The sequence below is a fragment of the Apodemus sylvaticus genome, chromosome 10 (genome assembly GCF_947179515.1).
Source record: "Apodemus sylvaticus chromosome 10, mApoSyl1.1, whole genome shotgun sequence".
Taxonomy (NCBI): domain Eukaryota; kingdom Metazoa; phylum Chordata; class Mammalia; order Rodentia; family Muridae; genus Apodemus; species Apodemus sylvaticus.
Window position 1 is genome coordinate 45,160,853 of NC_067481.1, and position 24,438 is coordinate 45,185,290.

Genomic DNA, 24,438 nt, shown 5'->3' on the forward strand with positions numbered 1-24,438 from the left:
TCCGTCGCTGTCTTATTTCCTCTCCTCCCAGGGTCTGCTCTTAGGCACAGCCTCTGTCCTGACTTTGCAGAGTCTGGAGACAGACGCTGATATTTCCACTCTTATCTTTGAGGAAATTACTTGCTTGTTTTCAGTTCTTCCTAGCAAGTTAAGATTGCCAAGAATGTGTCAGAGGCTCAGTTAAACGGCATCCAAGGCAGTTGATCTGCATCTGTACAGTAGGGCATCTTGTCCTCATGTGGGACCTTACCCTAATATATCGGATTCTAAGACAGTAAAGAAAGTAGGCTGCTGCGGCTAAAGCAGACTACATAAGTCATGTGACCCTGCCTCCCTCTTTCTGCTTCCTGACCCTAGCAGCCCTAGCTGCTTCAGCTGAGGAGGAAGTCAGGGCCTTGTTGCAGTGTCATGCAGACCAGAAACCACGCTGCCTAACTTCTTGTCCTGAGCTTGGACAAAATAATATTATATTATTCTTTTTGCCCACGCTGGCCTTGAACTCAGTGCATAGCCAAGGATTACCTTAAACTTCTGATCATCCTTACTTTCCTTCCCAAGTTCAGTTCTGGGAATGGAACTCAGGATTTTGTGCAGACTAAAAACTGCAAGTGGGCTCTACTCCCAGGTGATGCTGTTACGCACTCTTGAATCTGCAAGCGGCATTCGCTTCCCTCCTTTCTTTCTCAGCAGAGGCTCACACTTAGGCAAGCATCGTACAATAGCAGGACAGGGTCGCGTCCCTAGCCTAGCCTTGGATTTAGGACCTCCGTGCCTCAGCTTTCCCAGTAGATTGGATTAAAGACTTGGGCAGTCAGGCCCAGTTCAAACAAACAACCAGGTTTCTTTCCTCCAGATAGGGGAAAGTTGACTGTTCATAGTTTGTTGCTAGTTTGGTATTTTGCTTTGGTTTGAGATCAGCCCTCTCTGTTTTAGCTCTGGCCCACTTGAAATTCACCACTTGGACCAGAGTTCGCCCTGAGCATGCCTCTGCCTCCAAAGCGTTGAGAGTACTGGATTAAATCACCATGCCCAGCTACACAAGAGCATTTTAAAGTGCACATTTAACTTTGAAACTAAAGTTTTTCACAGATACATAGAGAGACTGTGTTGATTTCTTTTTACTGGGACCTATGTATTGATCCAAGGGAGTCAAGCTTTGGGTGTTTGTCTAACGTAATCGGGAATTGCTAAGGTTTTGAGAAGAGCAAGAATGGGCAGATGTGTTAGCACTGTAATCAGCCACAGTTACTGGCAGTGTAAGATCCTGGCGATGATCTCTCTTTTGGAATTTTTTTTGGAGCATATCACTCAAAATATTACTTTTATACTAAAAACATCAGGGGCTACAGACAGTTTAGTGGTTAAGAGCGCCTCCTGCTCCTCAAGAAGACCAGAGTTCAATTCCTAGGCCCCACATGGAGCAGTTCAAATACCTGTGACTCCAGCCCTCAGTGGGGATCAGACCATTCTAATCTCAATGGGCACCTGCACTTACATGCACAGACCTACCCACACATCCGTAATTTAAAATAATAAGTCTCTGAGGCTGGAGAGATGGCTCGGTGGTCAGGAGACTTGCTGTTGAAGAGGACCTGAGTCTGGTTCCTGGCACCCACGTGATAGTTCACAAGCATCAGTTCCAGCGGATCCAATGCCCTCTTCCACCTTCTAAGGCCACTAGACACTCACACAAGGTTCACACACATATATGCAGGCAAAATACCTGTACACATTAAATAAAAGTAAATGAATCTTTACATTTAAAAAGGGTAGCAGAGTGCTAGCTGTGCCGTGGTGGTGGCATGCACCTTTGATCCTAGCACTTAAGGAAACAAAGGCAGGTAGATCTGAGTTCAAGGCCAGCCTGGTCTATAGAGGGAGTTCTATGGCAGCCAGGGCTACACAGAGCCCTCCCTGTCTTAGTGATTAAGAGCACTTCTCCTAATAGTGTGAGCCTTGTAATGGCTCCAGTTCCAAGGCCTCCATGGCCCCCACCTACATGATATATATATTTTTTAAAAAGAACATTAAATGATAGATTGCATAAAAGTTGAAAATAAGGCAAACAAATTTAGCAAAAGTTTTTAGTATTAAAGTCTTCAGTAAAGGTGATTCTGAAGAGGGATGTCAATTTCTTTTCCTGTTGTGATTTAAAAAAAAAAAAAAATCCCCTGACAAAAGTCACCTCTCAGGAGAAAGGATTTGTGTCCCCTCCGTCCACTGTGGCAGGGCAGTCAGAGCAGCAGGAGCTAGAAGCAGAGAGCCAGCCGGGAATGCCTGTGCTCGCCTTCCTTTTATACAGGCCAGCACTCAAGCCTGGGGAGCGGTGTCGCCCAATTTTAGTCTTTCAGAGTCTTTCCACTTGAGTTTAACCTAATCAAGATAGTCACACAGATGTGCCAGAGGCTGACATATCCTAGACAGTCCCTCCAGCATGTGAAGTTTGTTTCTAGAGGATTTTACAGCCTGTCAAATTGACAACACTGCCCATCAGAGTGGGTACAACAGAGGCCTGTCCATGTGCCTCACTGGTAGAGTGCTTGTTTAGCAGGTACAAGGCCATAGGTTGGATGCCCAGCAGTGTAGACGAGAACTGGAGAACTGGAAGGAAGCCAGGGGTGGTGGCGCACGCCTTTAGTCCTAGCATTTGTGAAGCAAAGGCAGATTTCTGAGTTCGAGGCCAGCCTGGTCTACAGAGTGAGTTCCAGGAAAGCCAGGGCTACACACAGAAACACTGAAGGAAGAAGAAAAAAAAAAAAAAAAAAAAAGCCAGGCGGTGGCGCACACCTGTAATCCCAGCACTCTGGGAGGCAGAGGCAGGTGGATTTCTGAGTTCAAGACCAGCCAGGGCTACACAGAGGAAACCCTGTCTCCAAAAAAAAAAAAAAAAAAAAAAAAAAAAAACCCAAATCCAAAAAAAACAAAACAAAACAAAAAAGATATATTTATTTTATGTATACAAGTGTTCTGTGCTTGTGCGCCACATATGTCTGGTTCCCCCACACAGGTCAGAAGAGGGCATTAGATGTCCCTGGAAGTGAAATAGCAGATGACTGTGAACCACCATATTGAGGCTGGGATCCAAACCTGGATCTTCTGTGAGAGTGCAGGTGCTCTTGCCAGCTGAGCTGTCTCTCCATCACCCTCTTTTCTGCACTTACTTATCTTTTTATAATAGACCCTCAGGTACCCCAGGCTGACCTTGCACTTCTATCTTAAAATTTGAGAAGTGATTTTATGTGTGTATGTGTGGGGTGTGTGTGTGAACATAAAATGAAGTTTGACTTTCTCCAACAGAAGGAGGATCTGTTTTGATTGCCTGCTTGGCCAATGAAGATTTTACAGTTTATCTGGTATACATTTTCCATGATTATAAATAGCCTGAATCTGTAGCCTCAACGTTCTAGCAAAATATATTTAAAGTAAAAGATTAAAACATGTCCAAAAAAAATGTTGCACCAATGTTGGCAAGGATATGGAGAAGTTGGAAGCCCTGGACATGGCTGCGGGAATGTAAATGGTGCCGCCTTTAAGAAGAAGGATGTCGGTTCCTCCAGAAACAAAGTAAGCATGGGGCTCATCTCTGGGTTTAACATTGTAACAATTAGGGCTAGAGAGATGGCTCTGCTTAAGAATTGCTACTGCTCTCAAAGAGGACCTGAGTTCAGTTCTTAGTACCCACACCAGTCAACTGGCAACTACCAGTAGCCCAGCTCAAAAGGGATCCAACACCTCTAACCTCCCAGGGCACCCATACACATACACATGCACCCACCCGACACACACACACACACCACATAATAAAAAGCAATAAATCATTTTTGAAAAGAAAACAGTGGCTCTACTATGTACACACCAGTGTTGAGAGCATCACTTACAGTGACAGAAAGGCGGAAATCCACATGTCCATCAAGGGATAAGCTACAGTATACCCATATAAAGGAATATTATTCCAGTTTGAAGTGGAAAAAAGTCTGGTAGGTGATAAGGTGGTGGAACCAGACTTGACACTTCAGGGCTGTGTCTTAGTTCAAGACCAGGATGGGCTAGAAGACCTTGCCCAAAAACACAAAACAAAATCTTTAGTGAAGAAAAGGAGGAATAAAGATTTACAGTCCATATAATGAGACTTCGTCTTTCATGAACCGCGGTGGTGCCCCCCGCCCTGCCAGGGGAGCTGACAAAGGGACTGAGCCGATGGCAGTTAGTATGACCAGGGACATTTTTCCCATGTTGCTACACACACACACACACACAGCGTTAAGGATTACATTCAGGGCTTTGCATGTGCTAGGCAAGAACATCAAGCTGCCCCTCTAGCCCTCCTCCCAGCCTTAAATGTGATGGGTGTTTGGTCTGCATGCATGTCTGTGCACCGCTTTCATGCCAGTGCCTACAGACGTCAGAGGAGGATGTTGCTTTCCTTGGACCTAGAGTTACAAAATGTTATGAGCTGACACAGTGCTGGAAACGGGAGCCAGGTCTTCTGCAAGAGCAGTCGGGGCTCTTAACCACTGAGCCGTCGGAGTTGTCGGAGGCAGGAGTTCACTATGTAGACCGGTTTGGCCTAGAATTAGCAATCCACCTGCTCCTGCCACCCTCTTGAGTGCTGCAACTAAAAGTGTGCACCATCACACCTGGCTCCTGTTGTTTTGGATGGATGGCTGTATTCCTGAGCTTTTTTTTTGGGGGGGGGGGGGATCCTGTCTCTCCCATCTGGTGGGAACAATGGCTTCCAGGGATTGAACTAGGTCATCAGGGTTACCTGCAGACACTTAACCTATTGAGCTCTTTCTCTAGCCTGTATTCTAAGATGCTAAGAAATTTAACAAATTATATATATCACCCTGAGTTCCTTATCTATTCAGATTCTCCAGTTAACCTCCATATGTCACTGAGTGATGTTTCCTCCCAGTCAGGGTCAGGGGTGTTTTCTTTACACTGGCTTTCTTTTTAATGCTAGTAGAAAAGGTAGAAGGTAGGGCCAGAGAGCTGGCTCAGCCGTTAAGAGCACTGGCTGCTCTTTTGGAGGTCCTCAGTTCAATCCCCAGCACCCACATGGCAGCTACAACCATCTGTAACTAGTCCAATGGGATCCCATGCCATTCTCTGGTGTGCAGACATGCATGCAGACAAAACACTCATATACATGTATAAGTGAATAAGCAAATCTCTAAAAAAAAAAAAATTAAGAAGGAGAGAAGGCAGAGCCAGCTGTCATGGAAAAGTCAGATTTATATAATCAGTTTGTTTCCTCGGGTTTAGATACCTGTTAAACATTTGGAAAACTATCAGCCTTATGTATAGTGGCTACAAATAGCAGCCTCCTTGGCTGTGTACACAGCCTGTTCCCTACATGGGTTACCTAAGAGACCCTGGAGACAATTTGCTGGTGGCTGTTCATGTCTGATCTCAGTGTTGTCCCCAGTCTAGGCTCGACAGGTATGTGGGTGCCTTTGGGAAGCCCCAGGGCAGTGGCCAGCTCATCATGTATATTCACACCAAACTACAGAGTGAGGAACATGTGGTGAAACCCTGTATGTAGCCAAATCCAAGTCCCTTCACCACTAGAAGATCCAGATCATAAAGAAGTGGGCTTGCCCATGTTTAATGCAGATGATTTTAAAGACACAGTAACTAATGGCTATGGAATGAAATATATTCCCAGTTGTGGTTCCCTGGATAAGTGGCAGTTCCTCCACTCCTGAAAGCTTCACCCTGCTGTCCAAAACCCTCTAAGTCATGTTCAGTAATAAATCCCACATGTGAGTGTGTGTTTGTGTGTGCATGTGTGTGTGTGTGTGTGCATATGTGTGTGTGATGGTCTTTTGTAAGGTAATGTGAGTGGTCTGCTCCTATTCCATCCCATCAGGAGGCACAAACAGCTTGTCTTATTTGGAGGGATAAGTTGTTCGTATGATTATGTGTTCAGCATTGCATTGATTGCCAGAGGTCTGCACTCTACTAGGCCCCGCCTCTTCTTCCCTTGTAGTAACTAACCTATGGAGAAGTTTGTTTGGGCTTTTCTGAGACAGTGGCTCCTGTGTCCAGGCTGGACCTGAACTTGCTATGTAATGGAATCTGTCTTTGAAATCGTGATCTTCCTGCCTCCACCTCCCAAGCATTAGGATTACAGAGCTGGGTTGGATGTGGTGATGCATACAGTGTCCCGAGGGTCTCTGGTACCCACTGCACATGCTCTCTGATGGAGTCCGAGAGCCCCACTGATCCATGGATAAAGATACAATAAGAAGGCAGTGTGATGCTGTGTCTACTTAGATTTAGCAGAACATAAAGAAATAAAGAAAAAAATTGAGATCACGTCTTACATGGCATACAGTGGCATATAATAGTCTTTGCCAAATGATTTGCTACTAGTTGGGAAATAATTAATGTCTTTCATTCTGCAGACTTTTTTCTAAGACTGTAGCAAATCCAGACACAGTGAGAGTCACCACGATTTCTGCAGGGGAAACCTCCCATAGCAGGAGTTTATGGGCTGCAACCATGCAGCTAGTCTGGACTGGTACGCCCCCTAGTGGCAAAGTGTGGGCAAGTATCTAAATAAACTGAGAGAATGGGACTAGATGTGGCCAATTCCAGGCCAAGGCCTCAGAACTGGGATATGACACCTCTGTGCTCTCCTTTCTCTTACCTCATGACCACCTGGATTTGGCCAAGAAGAGCGCATGGCTACCATAGGCGAAGTTGACTGCTGTTTTGAGCATGCTTGATATTAGAACTTGGCCATGTTTACTCACTGGCCGGTCTGTGGCTGCATTCACACAGGACAGAAGAGTAGCTTAGATAGAGGCTTCCAGCAAAGCCTGAACTGCTTATATTCTGGATGTTTACAGAAGTTAATGGGGACAGTGGTGTGCCCACCACCAAGCCTGACAATCTGAGTTGGAGTCCCAAGGTCCACTGGGTGGAAGAAAGCATTCACCTCCACACACGCACACACAAAGTGAATATATATAATGTGGGTGTGGTGATGCAGACAGCATCCTGAGGGTCTCCAGTACCCACTCTCTGATGTACATGCTCTCTGATGGGGTCCGAGAGCCCCACTGATCCATCGGTAAAGATATAATAAGAAGGCAGTGTGATGCTGTGTCTGTTTAGATTTAGCAGAACAATAGAACTAGACTCACCCTTAAGGCCCCTGGGCTCCCAACCATATTTCTTGGATAACTCTACAGTAATCAGAATGTGTTTCTTCCTGTGGAGCAGGCCTTAAATCTAATCAGCAAGTAGCTGGTTACCCCAGGGCATAAATGACACTCTTGTATCCGTTGACATATCTTGACACACTGGTCATTATTGTAACTCACAGAGCTCAGGGCTGAGTAAGAGTGTTAATGGCTACCCACCTTCACTGCCGCGAGGCCTGCCTATCACCTAGTAATGTGGCGGCTAGCCAATAAGGAGGACGCATCCTGGTCAGTGCCAGCTTGATTTCCCCACATCTGTGGCCAAGCATGTAGTGTCTTCTGCAGTCGTCTTACCATCACGTTCTGATAGGCTGCCAAGAACAGTGGGAAATGCCTATATTGTTTGGGGGAGGCCTCAGGACACCCCTGAAGGTATACCTCAAGGGAGGGCACCACACACCTGGGTCACATTGGTCTTCCAAGTTTCCCTGTCGTTTCATAAACAACTCTTGACAGTTGTTCATTCAGATCAGGACCGACATGAACTGCATACATTCCACTCTGTGGAAATGACCCCTGGCAGTGGGCTTTTTGTTTGGCAACCTATGGCTTTTTATCCCCTGTGTAAACTCCAATTAAACTCTTTTATGATGATGTGATATTGTTGGTTTGGTTTTTTGTGGGGTTTTTGTTTTGGTTTTTTTTTTTGTTTTGGTTTTTGGGCGTTTTTGTTTGTTTGTTTGTTTGTTTGTTTTGCTTTGCTTTTTGTTTTTGAGATAGAGTCTCACTCTGTAGCTCTGGCTGGCCTGGAACTCACTAAGTAAACCAGGTTGGTCTCACAGATATCTGCCTGCCTTTGCCTCCCAAGTGGTGGGATTAAAAGCATATGGTACCATGCCATGTTTAATATATGTGTTTATATATTTAAGAAGCTTATAAAATAGTAGGCCTCCGTGTGTCTTTTTCAAACATCCTTAGTGCTAGTTATGTCTCTTCCAATCTCCTCCTCTGCACTACCTTCCCAGTTCCCTCCCCAATGAAACTCTCCCTCCATTATTCTCCCCAACCCACATGTCACCTTTAATCTCAGAGACCACTGAGTGATGTGACTGAAATACTGAAGGAGCCAGAGGTAGGTGTGAATGCACACACACAAACACACTCCACACAGCACAAATTAGAACCAGTGAGCTATAAAAAAGGGGGGAAGTAGGGAGAGAGCAGGGCAGACTGATTGTAAAGGCCGGCCCCTAAGCTTACCTCCTCCACCACACTTGAAGATGCCTAGCCAGGAGGGGGTAGCACACCATGGAGGCAGAGGCAAATGGATCTCTGTGAGTTCAAGCCCAAGCTAGTCTACAGAGCAAGTTCCAGGACAGCCAGGACTACACAGAGAAACCCTTTCTCAACCCCACCCCCTACCCCCCAATAAGAAAGAAGATGCCTAATGCTGGAAACACATCTTTAATCCAAGCACTCAGAAGGCAGCAGGTTCCCTGTGAGTTCAAGGCCACCCTGGTCTACACACCGAGTTTCAGGGCAGCCAGAGCTACACAGTGAGACCCAGCTTCAAAAAAGAGGAAAGTAAACTGCGTTAGAGAGTGGAGCTCAGTGGTGAAGTGCTTGTCTGACGGGTCAGAGGCCTCGTCTGCCTCCCCAGTGCTGGGGCTGCTGGGACTTGGATTTAAAGTATACACAACCAGGCCCTGGCTAATGCAACTTTCAAAACCTAATCCAGGAGAGCTAAGAACAAAATGGTGTTGTCGTTCATGATTAGCCACTGCAGAGCCTGGCAAAACCCTGCAGCTCCAAAGAGTTCTAAGTCTCCCTGCTTTCCCGGAGCCAAATCCCCAGCACTGACATGATCCTAGCATCGGTTTGATGGCAGTCCTTTGGTGGTGGTAAATGCCCGCCTCATGGTTTTATTCTGAAGTATGAATCTGTCTGTTGGTGTGAACCACAATAGTGTCCAGATCTCACCATCTCCTAAAGCACCAGAAGCTCTTGAATCAAATCTCATCTTACACCTGCATTCCTTCTCAGTGACACTAGGGGACAGTCTGCATGTGGCAGGAGGAACTTTACTTTTCACTCAGCAAGATGTCCAAGACACAGCCTGGTTTTAAGGAACCTAAGGTAGAGTGAAAATATGCGCAGGGACATGTTCAGTGTGGAAAGGGACAAGCTCTCAGCCAAAGTGTCATAGATGGTCACAGGTGCCACCAAAGAGAGGCAAAGCAAAGGTGGCCGTCAACTACGCAGGCTGGGTGTGGTAAGGAGGGTGGTGTGGGTTGAGTGGTGAGCAAAGGGACGGTCTGTGCAGGTGCTGTCCATGAGCAAAACAGCCAACCCAGCCAGAGCCTCCTCCAACCTCTGACACCTAGGGTACTTGTAATGCCGGAATTCCCTTTCTACCATCAGGGATACTGGTGAGCTAACTGTGTTTGTCTCACAAATAAATTCCACTCCCCTTTTTTTAAAGGGAGAGTTTCATGTAGTTCAGAGCGGTCTTGAACCTGCCAAGTAGCCAAGTGTGTGTATGCCCTTGGATTCCTGGTCTTCCTTCCTCTACCTCTCAAGAGCATGGGCCACCATGCTCAGCCAGCAACTCCTTTTTTTTTTCAGGGATCTTTGTTTCCCGTGCACTTAGTAGAAAGAAGCAGCATTTGCATGTGGTTTCCCCAGGTGTACGGCTCAGAGTCTCGTTTGTTTTTCTACTAGCCTTTGTAAGTCCAGTCACTCGGCCATACACTGACCCGGGTTTTCAGAACGCTAAAGTTGTATTTGTGTTAAGTCCCATGTTAGTGACACAGGGGAGTGATGACATCACTGTGCAGAGTGTGTTTATCACAATCCTTGCTTGGGTCTACTTGAATACACTAACAGATTCCACGCAGCGGGTGAGCTAGGCATTTGGGTCTTTTTGTTTCATTTTTTTAAGGTCCTGATATTCAAATAATTTACAAAAGGCCTTAAGCACAGTCTTTTCCCAGGAAGACTGAAGACACTGAGCTTTGTGTGATGTCTTAGTCAGGGGTTCTGTTTGGAGATGGAAGGGTTTGTTTAGCTTATACTTCCACATTGCTGTTCATCACCAAAGGAAGTCAGGACCAGAACTCAAGCAGGTCAGGAAGCAGGAGCTGCTACAGAGGCCATGGAGGGATGTTCCTTACTGGCTTGCTTCCCCTGGCTTGCTCAGCTTGCTTTCTTTTGGATTTGGTTTTTCGAGACAGGGTTTCTCTATAGCTCTGTATAGTCCGGGAACTCACTCTGTAGACCAGGCTGGCCTCGAACTCAGAAATCTGCCTGCCTCTGCTTCCCAGAGTGCTGGGATTATAGGCATGTGCCACGACCTCCCGGCTCAGCTTGCTTTCTTATAGAACCCAAGACTACCAGCCCAGGGATGGCACCACCCATGAGGGGCCCTCCCCCTTGATCACTAATTGAGAAAATACCTTACAGCTGGATCTCATGGAAGCATTTCCTCAAGGGAGGCTCCTACCTCTGTGATAATTCCAATTTGTTTCAAGTTGACACACAAAACCAGCCAGAACAAGTGATGACTACAAACTAGCTCTCGCCCCTCTCCCCCCCCCCCCCACTTCTCCTTCTCCAGGACCATTTGCACTATAAGATGAAATGACTTCCTTAAATTAATAATTTCAGTTCTGGGGTTGGAGAAGGGGCTTCACCATTGCACAGTGCATACTGCTCTTGAAAGGACCTGAGTTCATTTTCCAGCATCCACACCAGGCAGCTCACAATCACCTGTGCTCCTGTAACCTTAGCTCCTGGACATACATCTAACATTCTCCTTTTACCTTAGTGGGCATTACACACAACACTTGTTTCCTACACACACACACACACAGAGAGAGAGAGAGAAAGAGAGAGAGAGAGAGAGAGAGAGAGAGAGAGAGATTTAATCTAAAAAAAAAGAGTCAAATGTGGTGGCACACGCCTTTAATCCCAGCGCTCTGGAGGCAGAGACAGGTGGCAGTCTAAGGCAGAGGCAGATGTGGTCTACAGAGTGAAGTTCAGACAGCCAGGACTACATAGAAAGACCCTATTTCAAAAAGGAAGTTAAAAATCTAGACAAAAAAAGAACTTCAGATCCACTAAAGGAACTGTAAACTAGACAGCAGCTGTAGAGATTAGATAGAAGGGCCTTAGACTGGAAGCATTTGGCCTTGAAATCTTTATCTACAGATAACAACAGCTAGGTACATTGCTGTTACACCGACAGCTGCACTCTTGCCATGCTCCCTGGGCAGATCCCTGCTAGGGCTCCACACTTCTGAAGTTGAAAGCCAAAGTTAGGGTGGTGATCGAGGTCTGCACCCCATACATTTGCGTGGCACTGCAGCCCCTTAGACCTGAGTGCTGGATGGTACAGTGCGCCAGGTCCTCTTCTGAATATAGCTGGTACAGCTGGCCAGGCTTCCCAGGGCCCTGGTCTGGAGGGGATTACAACCTTTATGAGGAAGGACACTCTTGACCCAGAATGGAGGGAAGGTCTGAACTAAGCACCACTCACACCTTTATTGGGATTCCAAGGCTAGACATTACAATGGCATGGTACTGTACTTTGCCTTGTTACTTTGTGATCTGGACAAATACTGAATCTGTTTTCTAATGAGTTTTGGTCCCTCCTAGGACTTCACATTCTCATGAATGGTTAAAAATGGGAAAGAGGGAAGCCTTTCCCAGAATAGAATTGGAGGCCTGAACTGAGGGTAAGGAGGACAACTTTTCTTTTAAGCCTTACTTCAAACAGACTCCCCTCAGGCAGCTTGTGTTCCTCTGGTACCTGCCTTTTGGTTTTTGTTTGCTTTTAGAGAAATTACTTGCCAGGCAGTGGTGGCGCACACCTTTAATCCCAGCACTTGGGAGACAGAGGCAGATAGATTTCTGAGTTCAAACAAGGCTGGCCTGGTCTACAGGACAGTCAGGACTACACAGAGAAACCTTGTCTTGAAAAACCAAAAGAAAGGGAAAGAAAAGAAAAGAAAAGAAAGAAAGAAAGAAAGAAAGAAAGAAAGAAAGAAAGAAAGAAAGAAAAAACAAAGAAAGAAAGGAAAGTCAATTGTAGAGTACAAGCTGACAGCTTTCTGAAGATCTCCAGTTAGCTCAGCTCTCACAGACCAAAGCTCAGTCTTTTATTTATATATCAATTCAATCATCTGCCCCATGTTCCCTGTTGATTATCCCACCAATCAGCATTTTTTTTACCTTAGTTCCTTAACCCCTCGGAAATGACAGAAAGCACATTTTTCTTAACATTGCAAATTAATTCAGAGATCTGCCTGCCTTTGTGAGCACAGACAATAACCTATCTGGGTTGCATTCAGCTCTGAGATCAGCACAGCTGGGCTTCAATTTGCTTGGTCCCATGCTGACCTTGAACTCAGGAATCTGCCTGCCTTGTATTTTTCTGACAAGCTGGCTCATAGTACAGCTGCCTCTGTTCTTTTAGGTCTCTGAAGCCCCTCATATAATTCATATCACATCCTTATATTTTGCATAGTTGAGAAATTATATATTTTTGAGCTCATGCTTTCAGAGTTCTTTCCCACAGCCTTAGGGCTGTCCTAAAGGTCACAGCATTACCATTTTTGCTAAGGACTTTAGACACACCCTCACTTCCCTCCCCCCCCACTTAGTTGTCTCTAATTATCATGGAATCATTAACCTTGGGAGAGAGCACAGTCCCCAATAATCTTGTCAGGGAGACTATTTCCTCAAAGAGCAACATGAAGTAAAAAGGTTTTTTGTTTGTTTGTTTTGTTTTGTTTTTTGTTTTTGAGACAGGATTTCTCTGAGTAGCCCTGGCTGTCCTGGAACTCACTCAGTAGACCAGGTTGGCCTCGAACTCAGAAATCTGCCTGCCTCTGCCTCCCAAGTGCTGGGATTAAAGGCGTGCACCACCACCGCCTGGCCTAAGTATTTTTTTTTTTTAATACAAACAAGCCTCACACTCAGAAACCATCAATACTTATGGAGGCCACATTCTGCTGTCTCTGCTCCAGGGGCGGGAAACCATGTCACACTGTCCCTTCCTAGGCCATGCAGGACTCAGCAGAGCCAGTCTGATTTACAGAGTTCCAGAACAGCCAGGATTACACAGAGAAACCCTGTCTTGAAAAACTAATGGGGGGAGGGGTGCAGGGCTGGAGAGATGGCTCAGCGGTTAAGAGCACTGGCTGCTCTTCCAGAGGTCCTGAGTTCAATTCCCATCAACCACATGGTGGTTCATAACCATCTGTGATGGATCTGATACCCTCTTCTGATGTGTCTGAAGACAACAATATACTCATATACATAAAATAAATACATCTTTTAAAAAAGGAAAACTGATGAGGGAAAAAATGAAAAAAAAAGGGAGGGGAGGGAAGGGAAGGGGAGGGGAGGGGAGGGGAGGGGAGGGAAGGACTTTGGAATATCTCTTTGGCCACCTAAGAGTGGAACTCTGTTCCCAAATGGCCATCTACTCAGACTTTGCCCCTGTTGCTGTTTCTCTCTCCACCCTGCTCCCTGCCCTTCTCTCCCTCAGAAGTCACCTCAGAAACTGGCACCTGGCTTTGTCTAGGACTTAGCTTCCCCCAGCTGTTTGTTTTCCCACATTCTTTGAAACCAGGTCACCTGCCTCCCCACTCTCCAAGGCCACATCTGAGGTTAAGGCCTGGCTCTGCCCTCACCCACCTTCCTCTGTTGTTTCTTCAGGGCACTGGGTCTCTGTGCCCTGACCACATCTCTAGAAATCCTCCCCCTAGAACACTGCAGCCAGACCTGGAAGGCAGGATATCCCAACACCAGAAATCCTACAGACATCCCACACTCCTGGCCCACTGACATCCTCAGCAGGGCCTAGACCATTTACCTCTCAACTTTCTCTAGTTACCCATGCCTGTAGCCTCATCTGTCCCTGTTGTCCTTGGGTCCCACAGTCTATTACTTCAACCACTTGTCCACTTTCTTCAGCTCACCTTTATCTTCCTGACCACACCCTCCCCAATGCATCCAATATGCTTTCCCTGAGCAGACCCCACACTGGGAGAAACAGCTCAGGAGAGTGGGGCCTCCAGGTCAAGAGCCACCCACCTCAGCAATGCCAACCCCTCTGTCTTAGTGCTGTGGCAGCCACCATTGGGCACACAGACTACCCTGGCTAACCCTAATCTTTGCTTTCCCTTAGCTATACTTCCTTCTCTGTGGGCAGAAACTTCAAACCCATTTAAACATCCTAGTCTCCATTGAAATAGGCACACTGGAGCAAGCAGGATGCCCATGGCTTTAATTTCAGCACTTGGAAGGCAGAGGCAGGGTGGATCTCTGTGAGGTTCTGGCTAGCCTTGTCTGCATTGCCAGTCACAAGGTTACATAGTAAGAGTCTGTCTGAAAAAAACAAATACAAAAGGAAGACATATGGGGTCCATTTCTCCACCTCTTCCTGACTAGTTGTCTACACTCTGGCTCCATTTCCCCACCTCCTGATTCACTGCTCTGCAGCCATAGGACTCCTGACTCATTGGTGCAGGGGGACACCACCCAGTGTTAACTGTGACACAGCTACCCCATTCCTCCCTGTGACCATCATTCTCTTGGTCACCTACTCCCGTGACCCTCATTGATTCTGTAGGACTTCTTAATGCCCTTTGCTCTCTGATCTTCTTCCAATGCCGTCTTACAAATCTAAACCAGGTTCATCCAACTGCCTGCCTGCTCAAGGTCTCTTTTGGTTGGTTGATTCGGTCTGAGACAGGCTCTATGTGTCGCTAGCTTGCCTGTAACTCTATGTAGACCAGGCTGGCTTAGACCTCACAGATTTCTGTCCACACCTGGCCCTTTGGGGCTCTGGTTCAAATGGCACAGGAGATGGAACTCGGGCCTTCTAGAGTGCTAAGCAAGTGCTCAATATTTTGCAGTACCCACGCCCCAATCCTGCTCAGTGTCTACAAGCACAAACTGAATTCCTTTCCCTTGAATATACTTCCTATGTCCCCTATTCTCATAGAATGGCAGCCCTCACTGTCCCAGGCCTAACAGGGTCCATCATATAAAATCGTTATCTAGCCGGGCGGTGGTGGCGCACGCCCGTAATCCCAGCACTCTGGGAGGCAGAGGCAGGCGGATTTCTGAGTTCGAGGCCAGCCTTGTCTACAGAGTGAGTTCCAGGACAGCCAGGGCTACACAGAGAAACCCCGTCTCGAAAAAAACAACAAAAAAATCGTTATTTTTGGGCTGGGCAGTGATTTTGGAGTCAGCAGGAAAGCCCGGCTCGCAGAGCTCCAAAACCGCCACTGCGAGCTCTGGCTTCACTGGCCGCAGACAACGACGCGGAACAGAAACCAGAGAACGAAAGACACAAGGTACAGGAACACCACAGCACGCAGCCCCGCCCACGTGAGCGGCACAGAGCCACGCCCCCTCGCGCGTACTCCCAGCAGCCAATGGAAACAGCTGGCAGGCCATCACTCAAACGGCATATGGGCGGGATCCACTGGCCTCCGCCCACTCGCGAGCCGCTTCTGTTTCCCCCCTCGACCAATGGGCATGGCCTGTATGAGCACAGCGAGGGCGCGGGGCTTCTAACCACGTCGCAGACTTCTAGCGCCGGCGTGTCAGTCGTATCCCAACTGACTGGAGGTAACATGGCGTCCCTGGCAGCCAGGCGCTGCGTCGAGTGGCTATTGGGCCTCTACTTCGTCTCGCACATCCCCATCACGCTGTTCATCGACCTGCAGGCGGTGCTGCCGCCCGAACTCTACCCGCAGGAGGTGAGGCTCAGGGGTCCCCACGTGGCCGTCCTGATTTCTGTTGGCTCCCGGCCTGACTTCGGCCGCAACCGGCTGCCCCAAGCCGTTGACCACCGCTTTGTTCTTTTCAGAGCGGAACTGAGGGTGCAACGCAATGTTAGGACGCATGCTTAGGAGGTCCTGGGTCCAGCCCCGTGTACTCTCCAAACCTTTGCACACCCTTTGCCTGGGTTTGTTTCGCTTCCATGGTTCCACCTACGGCAGGTGGCTGAGGGAAGTTGTCCGGGTGAACCAGTGTCTGTCACTTGTTGGATCTGTTGTGTTTGGATGGACTCTAAAAGTCCAATGTAATCCGAGGGGAGAAAAAAGCCCGCGTAGAATAAAATGACTGAAGGGTTAGCCCCTGATTACTGCTGCGTGGCATTAATACACTCATTCTGGGGCAGGATCTAGCTTGAGCAGTTGAGGAAATGCCGCTTTTTCAAGTCAGTTGTTTGAATTGTTTGAAGATGAGCACTGGAGAGCATTCTTTGACCCGAACTTAAGGGACCGCCCCACTTTATCTGGATCTGTAAACTTCCATAGAATTTCTGCATGCTTCTCCGATCTACTGACTGACTTATCCACCTAAAGATTTGATTTTTACCTCTGAAATGTTCATTAAATTTTTCTTCTTTGCAGGGCAGTTCTTAATCTTACATCCGTAAATTCTCAATGGTGTCTGCAAAATGACATGTGCCTTGTATCCTCTGAGAGGATATGACACTGTCCCAACAAAGTTAGGAGTGGCACCATCAGCAGTGTCACCCCCCTCCCCTTAAGCCTCTATTTGGTTTGTTTGTGGAACCACATAATTGTGAAGACCTTTGATCTACGGGGAAACACTAGGTAGTATGTGGTAAGAGCACTGGTATGTGGAGTTGCTTTCCCAAGAACTGGCTAACTATCTGGGTATGTTGAGGGCCCTACGGATCCTACTTTTTTCTCTTTAAAATAATAATAGTTCATTTGAATACATTGCAAGAGGACCTCAGGCCGGGCTGTAACCTCAGGCCGGGCTGTAAGCGGCATACTACCTGTATGTAGCCACAGCTTTAGATTGTAAACTCAAAGATTGTCGGATTAAGGCTGTGGCTCCTTGGTAAAAACAATTGCCAGCCTGTGTGAGGCCCTGGATTCAAATCCGAGCACCAAAACCAGTATGTATCAAGTCGTGTTGATTTGTTTCACTTCTCTAAAACTGTCACAAATGCAGTGGCTTACTTTACCCCAACTTTATTCTTAGGCTGCTTGGAGGTTAGAAATTTAGAATGGTAGGTCTCAGGCTCAGGGGTAGACTATGAGCCTCGCCTGTTCCAGTTTTGTGGTGGCTGCCAGTGTTCGGTGGCTGGGTTTGCAGAGCAGCGGATCACACTCAGGACCTCAAGCTTGCTATGCACACAGTCTACCCACTGAGCTCGGTCTTCACCTTTCTTTGGTTGTGGCCCTTTCACTGCAATCTCTGCAGGTCACTGTCATATTGCAACTTCATCTGCATTCACATCTCTCTCTCTGCCTTTTATAAGGTCACTTGTAATTCATTAGGCCACCATATAACCCAGGAATCCTCCCCTTGAACATCCTGTGTCCTGTTGAACATGGATTAGGACATGATACCTTTGAATGCTGTCAGTCTGCTGCCACAGAAGGATCTGAAGACTGCAGAGGGGCCATCAAAACTTTGCTCTAGCTCTAGCCATGAAGAAGGGAAGTCACCGTCTCCTTGGGGTTTGGTAGCAGTGGGGATAAAACCCAGGGCTCTGTATACTCAATTGTCTTCAGCCCTTGGTTTTCCTTTGGTATTGTTTTGGGATTTTGGTTTTGTTGTTTGGTTGGGTTTTGTTTTTTGTTTAAAAATTGAATTCACTAGTTGAGCTGTACTGGATTTACAGGCATCATTTGGTTTGAGTGACAGCTTTTTTGACATAGGGCCTAACTACTTTGAAAAGCCTGCCTCTGCTTCCCTGGCAATTCCTGGTTTACTTTTTTTTTTTTAAAGATTTATTTATGTATGTGGTGGAATACACTGTCACTGTCTTCAGACACACCAGAACAGGCATCAGATCCCATTACAGATTGTTGTGAGCCACCATGTGGTTGCTGGGAATTGAACTCAGGACCTTCAGAAGAGCAGTCGGTGCTCTAACCGCTGAGCCATCTCTCCAGCCCCTCTGTTTACCTTCTGATTGCTCGCACCCATCCTTGCGCACCACTTCTGAAACAGCTGACCAGCATCAGACAGACACCACGGACATTTTATTTTTGTTTGTTTTTCAAGATAGTATTTCATTGCATAGCTCTAGCTGTTCTGTAACTCTGTAGACCTGGCTGGTCTCAAACTCACAGAATTCCTGTATCTACCTCCCAAATACTTAAAGCTTATTTCATTATGCCCAATCTCTATTTGATCTGATAGACTTCATTAGCTTCCTGTTAAGTCACTTTTATTCTCCTGTTGTAATTGTCATCTCAGAGTAAACGCTCACTGCCTCCATCTGTTAACCTAGGCCTAGTCCTGGAGGCCTCTAGCCTCTCTGTACACTCTTGTCTAGGACTCGAATGTTTTCAGCCTCTCAAACTTACTGCTGAATAAGCTCACTCCTTCCTGTTTTTTTTTTTTTTTTTTTTTTCTGATCTGTGGCTCAAACTCCTCTCTCAATCAGACTTCTGTCCAGGCCTCTTCTGAATTAATCTGCTTGGCCTCAAGCTAGTACTAGCAATCTGTTGTAATCTAGCTCCTTCTCGTTCTCTGGCTTGGTCTGTCTTCATCTATATCTAGTTCTCTCTGCAACCAGTCTCTCCCGGTAAAACTGCCTTTCTCTTTCCTCTGCTCTATCTCAAATAGCTTCCCTTTCCTCTCCACGAGAGTTGGGCAGATCCTATTCTATCAAATCTTTCTCTGATTTGTCACTTTGCCACTCAGTTAGATACAACTTTCAAACACAGGTGCTTCCTTCAAAAAACTAAATTTACCTTAATTGTTTGGAATGAAATGAAAGGTGAGTTTTAAGAGCATGTCTGTATTCCAGAGGGATTAATTCCAGCCAGAGGGATTCAAGTTGTGTGCTAAGTGCCAAGCTACACCACAAGTAGAAACAGGGTTTTTTTTGTTTGTTTGTTTTTTAATTGTTTTTTGTTTCAGTAAATAACACCACCTCGGGGATCACAGTATGATCAAAAATATCCTACAACAGCTTCCAGGATAGGGATGTAGCATTCATTAGTCATGTGTCTCATGCACATAGCACTAGGCTTCATTACCTCTGTCCCCTTTTGCCTTTTGAAATTTTATTTTGTGTGGGAGTTCATGCCGCAGTGCATGTGTAGAGGTCACAGGACAATTGGTAGATCAGTTCTTCCCTTCTTCCACATTTGTAGGAGTTCTGGCACTGAACTCCAGTTATCGGGTTTGTGATAACCAAGCACTTTACCCACAGAACCATCTTGTTGGCCCTGCCTTTTTAATGCACTGGCCAAAACTATGCGTCTCTGTTGTTGATTATTGAAAGCATAAACCTGCATCCCCTGTTCCCCTCTTGTTTTTGGATGAGGGAGTGATGATTTTGTTGCTTTTCCACAAAGAAAAGAATAGTGTGTGACTTGAGTCCGTCTCAGATTGTCTTGAATGATACCTAAACTTAGAACTGCAAGACCATCTCTGTAAAATAGCAATAGCTGAAGTTTACACCCTCCTCAAAAGATCAATAAATAGCTAAAACTTATTATCTAGGATTTTATTTTCTAAAAATGTAGAAGGTCTCAGCAGTTGGGCTAAGTTTTGCAAGCTAAACCTTTTTGTTGCTGTTGTTTCAACCAAATCACAATTATGAAACAGTTAAAAGACTTGAATTTGAGTTTAAACAGAAAGGAAAGATTTTGTATTATCTCTTGCAGCTGAGTGAACCCATTCTGTTAAAGCAAGAAACAGGTGTGAGCCTGTAGGTCTGCAGTATTCAGTAGCCCATGTCTTCAGAAAGATGATGTGTTCTAGGTCGGAGTGTGTGTAAATGGAAAGTTTTTTCTTTTAAACCTTGGGGTTTGGGACTTAAAAGATAATGAGCAGTTACATGCTTACATTTGGTAGTGTTAAAGTGGAGAATCTTCGGGTCTGGACAAGTAAGCTTCCTTCATCTGTGCTCGCACTGTGCTCTGCAGGCCACGGTTACCTCCCTGCATCTGACCACCATAGGATGGTCGTCAGCACCGCGAGTGGTGCTCTTAGGGGTCTTGCTCAGACCCAGGCCCTTGGCCTCCACCCCGCTGGGGACCTTGTCTTTGTCTTCCACTCTCTCTGTCCAGGCTGTTCTGGCAGCAGATACGCGGAAGACCCCTATGGGCTCTAACTGACTGGGAGTGCGCAGCCAGCTTTGCTGATCTTATTCTGCAGCCTTTCAGCACACGTCTGTGCGGACCTGCAGATAGGACACACACTCAGACGCTGTGTCCAGTGACATTCAGCCACTTCACTCTGCAGTACATCTTCCCAAGCTAGTCACTGTAAAGTGAAACTGTGGTGATACACAGCTCTGTTCCCTGCATCAGGAAGTAGAGGATCAGGAGTTCAAGGCCAGCCTCAGCTAGAGAGACTTGTTCTCAAAATAAAAAATAAAAAAAAATGTATAAATAAAAAACAAAGGAAAAAACAGTCTAACCTGCTAAATTTACGGATGAGGAAGTGGAGTCTCGAGAGGGCTGACAACCTTTACTGTCCCCGCCTTACTGCCCTGAAGAGTGTTGAGGCAGGGGGCTTTGCCAAGAATCAAAGCTGTGTGTGCTGATGCCTGGGACCCCAGCAGCATCTGGATGCTTAAAAGCTCTTAAGAGCTTTGGTTTCACAGCGGCCAGCCTGTCTTTGCTGTTACTTGGTTGGTTTGTTTTGGAGATGGGTCTACAGTATCTCAGACCTGGCCTCCAACTAGGCTTGCCTTGAACTCCCTCCCAGTCCTCCTGCTCCATCTTCCAAGTGCTGGGATTACTATATGCCACCACCCTAACAGCCTTTATCTGTTGATTAAAAATTAACACAAAAAATATCTCTAGATTTTCTATTGTAAGATAAACACAAGGAAGCTGCCTTTACCCACAGTAGCCCAACACTTAGTTGGCTTTGAAGCTGTAAGAGTGCCACCTCCAGGCTATTTTTTGTAATGTTAATTTGTTTTGTTTTTGAAACGTGATTTCATGTAGCCCAGGTTAGCCTTAGACCAAGTATGTAGTTGGGGATGGCCTGGATTCAGGATGCTAAGTTCGACAGGCCCTAGCTTCTGGCTCCTGCAAAGCACAGGGTGGGCACCTGCAGCCTTTGATTGACTGATGGAAGGGTGAGGCTGGAGCTAGGACCAAACTGCTAACTCCAGCCTTGCAATCCTAGATGCAGTGTACTTGTTCCTTTACAAATACCCCAGCCAGTGTTTTAAAAGATAAATGAAAATAAACTTATTTGTAATATTAGGATTAAGATGTCCATCATGTCTCCAGAGGCTGGATTTACTTCCTTCTACTCCCCCCCACCCCCCAAGGAAATACAGCGGGTTTCTGCGTTTGCAGTATCTAGCTTTTGGACCTGGATATGCATTTGTGAAAGGGAAAATGTCAGGATAGGGTTTTAATTTTCTTACCAAAAATCAGTAGAGGACTAGCATCCTGAAAATCTCCTAAGCAGCTGACACTGTAGCTGTACAGTAATATGCCTAGATTTGTGGTATCACAGAGTTAGGAACAGATGTACAGTGGCACTAAGACAGGACTGAAAAGGAAAATGTACTGTGCAGAGAAGGCAACATTTGAATTATGGCTAGTAAGTTTTTTATCAGTGACTATCTAGGCCAATGGTCCTCAGCCTGTGGTGGTAACCCTTTTAGAAGTCTAATGACTTCCACACAGGTTGCCTAAGACGATGGGAAAACAGATATTTACATTATGATTCATAACAGTAGAAAAATTACCATTATGAAGCAGTAACAAAAATACTTTTATGGTTGGAGGTCACCACAGCATGAAGAACTGCAGTAAAGGGAGAGCTAGTGGAGCATGTGGCTCCACTGTACAAGGGACTCTTAGTTGAGGACATTGGTGCGCTGGAGCCACTTGAGCCTGTGCAGGCCGCAAGGCCGTCCTCACTGTGATCCTGTCTCTTTCCAGGTCAGCAAGCTGCTGCGGTGGTACTCTAAGGAGTTCAAAGACCCTCTGATGCAGGAGCCTCCAGTGTGGTTCAAGTCCTTCCTGCTTTGTGAGCTCGTGTTCCAGCTGCCTTTCTTTCCCATTGCAGCGTATGCCTTCTTCAAAGGTTGGTACAGTGTGAATTCCTAGTTTTGCTCAGAAATCTCTTGGAGTGAACCCATGGCTTGAAGGATCTGGTATCCACTAGTATATATGTCACTGGGAAACATTAAACGAGGCTTAGCTGGTCTCCTAAGCTGGACTGTCTCAGTTTTCTAAAAGTCCCTCCTGTGAAACCCGAGGCCAAGGACAAACTTGTTCTCTTTATTGTCCACTACTCACAAATATATTTTCTTCTATCCTTGGCCTTACTTTCCACCTAGGTTGGTATATCGCCTTATAAGCAGGAAGTATCAAGCTAATCCCTGAAGAGCTAAACTTCTCATTTAAAAATTATTCCTGGGGCTGGAGAGATGGCCCAGCAATTAAGAACCCTGGCTGCTCTTCTTGCTTGGTAGTGAGCCTGGCCTCTAATGGCTGGGCCACCTTCCCGGCCCTGCTAACTGCTCTCCTACAGGACCTCAGGTTGGTTCCAGCACCCACGTGGCAACTTGTAACCATTCTAGAACTCCAGTGTAAAGAGATCCAACACCCTCTTCTGGCCTCAGGACATTCCACACTAAATACACGCAGGCAACCCAAACAAAAAAAATGTATGCCTACTTGTCATCATATAATTGGTGACTTTATGAAGTAACCATGCCTGCCCCTGGAAACTGAGCTTACAGAGTGAAAAAGGCTCTCACTTTATCCTGCATGTGAATCACTTTCTTGGGTGCTGGAACAGGGTCCCTTCCACGTGTTTTAGACCAGACTGGCTGAGCTGTTTGCTGCTCTGTTTACTGAGCTAGATGCCAACCCTTACCCTCACTCAACTGGGTCCTGTAAGCTTACCTGTTGATCAGGACAACACCTGCTTTTCTAAACTCTTCCCCCCCCCCCCCCCCCCAGACAGTTTCTCTGTATAGTCCTGAAACTCTGTAGATGAGGCTGGCCTCTAACTCAAATTCTCCTGCCTCTGCCTCCCAAGTGCTGGGATTAAAGGCGTGCACCACCACCGCCCGGCTAACACCTGTTTTTCATGTGTATGTATAGTATGAGTTTCCACTAAGGAGGCAGACAGGCAGGGTGATGAGACAGAGCGTGTCCCAGGCACCCTTGGAGTTGCTTCCTAACCTAATCACCCCTTCCTTTTCCTCTGCTTCAGGAAGCTGCCGATGGATCCGAATCCCTGCAATCATCTATGCAGTTCACACCATAACAACTTTAATTCCAATCCTTTATACATTTCTATTTGAGGATTTCTCTAAAGCTGTCGCTTTCAAGGGACAAAGACCTGAGAGTTTCCGTGAACGAATGACCCTTGTAGGTATCTATGCCCCCTATTTAATAATCCCCCTTATACTCCTCCTGTTCATGCTTCGGAACCCTTACTACAAGTATGAGGAGAAGAGAAAGAAAAAATAAGTGGCAGCCACTAGCCTGTGGGGAGAGCCCACAGCACAGTTGCCTTTTGGACAACACAAGAAAACTGCTCTGAACCTGTTTCAGCAGCATTTCAAACACCATCAGCAGTGCATATGAACAAGATAGTGGCAAGAGACATGCCAGGCCTTTACCTTCCAAGGGCTGAACAGGCCATCAGCAGGTATCTGAGCAGGTTACAGCAAAATGGTGCCAAAACTACCACAGCAGTGCTAAAAAGGACAGATGAGAAGCCGGCTAGCTCCTGACCTAGAATGCATACCCCTAAGTCTTCAACTCGACCATGATAGTCAACAAATGAGCAGTATTTCGCCTCTTTAGCACCTTTTAACATGGGTTCCTGCCCACACCTCCACCTCTGGGAGAAAAATATAGCCTCACATGAGTCCAAGCCAGAAATGGGTTACAGTGGAAGGGAAGGTACCTCCATTTCTATCTTGAACAGATCACTTGGCCTGAGTTATTCTGGTGCTGATTCCAAGAACTGCTCTCATAGGTCCCTACTCTGAAATCTCACACCACTGGGCTCCTTAGTACACAGATTCGTCCTTCTACCTCCAGGGTACCTGGAAGGTCCAGTGTCTGCTGTTGCCCCACTGGCTCTCCTTACAGAAACAAAGACCGGTGGGTGCTAGACAGTGCTGGTTTTGCTCACACGACATCTTGCTGTGTTTATTACTGTCTGACTTCTGTGTGTGGTCCAAATAAAGGTAGCTGCTGACCACTGCCTGGCTCATTGTATAGATGGGGGGGTAGAACAACTCAGTTCTCAGAAGGGCTGGAAA

The 24,438-nt window shown here is 46.4% G+C and overlaps 1 protein-coding gene and 1 pseudogene across 1 annotated transcript; both read left to right on the forward strand.

Annotated features, from left to right (window-relative positions):
• The first annotated feature begins 5,236 nt into the window (after window positions 1-5,236).
• Window positions 5,237-5,387, forward strand: LOC127695661 (uncharacterized; annotated as a pseudogene).
• A 10,291-nt stretch (window positions 5,388-15,678) lies between these two features.
• Tmem97 (transmembrane protein 97) lies at window positions 15,679-24,377 on the forward strand. Its single transcript, XM_052195391.1, has 3 exons — window positions 15,679-15,931; window positions 22,091-22,235; window positions 23,376-24,377. Exons 1-3 carry the CDS (start codon window positions 15,806-15,808, stop codon window positions 23,633-23,635), a joined length of 531 nt encoding a protein of 176 aa, XP_052051351.1. The 5' UTR covers window positions 15,679-15,805; the 3' UTR covers window positions 23,636-24,377.
• The last annotated feature ends 61 nt before the right edge of the window (window positions 24,378-24,438 follow it).

Excerpts from the sequence above, each read along its gene's own strand:
- Tmem97 (XM_052195391.1), top strand. The coding sequence starts at position 15,806 with ATGGCGTCCCTGGCAGCCAGGCGCTGCGTCGAGTGGCTATTGGGCCTC. Across the intron at positions 15,932-22,090 it reads CCGAACTCTACCCGCAGGAG|GTCAGCAAGCTGCTGCGGTG; the intron begins GTGAGGCTCAGG and ends GTCTCTTTCCAG. Across the intron at positions 22,236-23,375 it reads AGCGTATGCCTTCTTCAAAG|GAAGCTGCCGATGGATCCGA; the intron begins GTTGGTACAGTG and ends CCTCTGCTTCAG.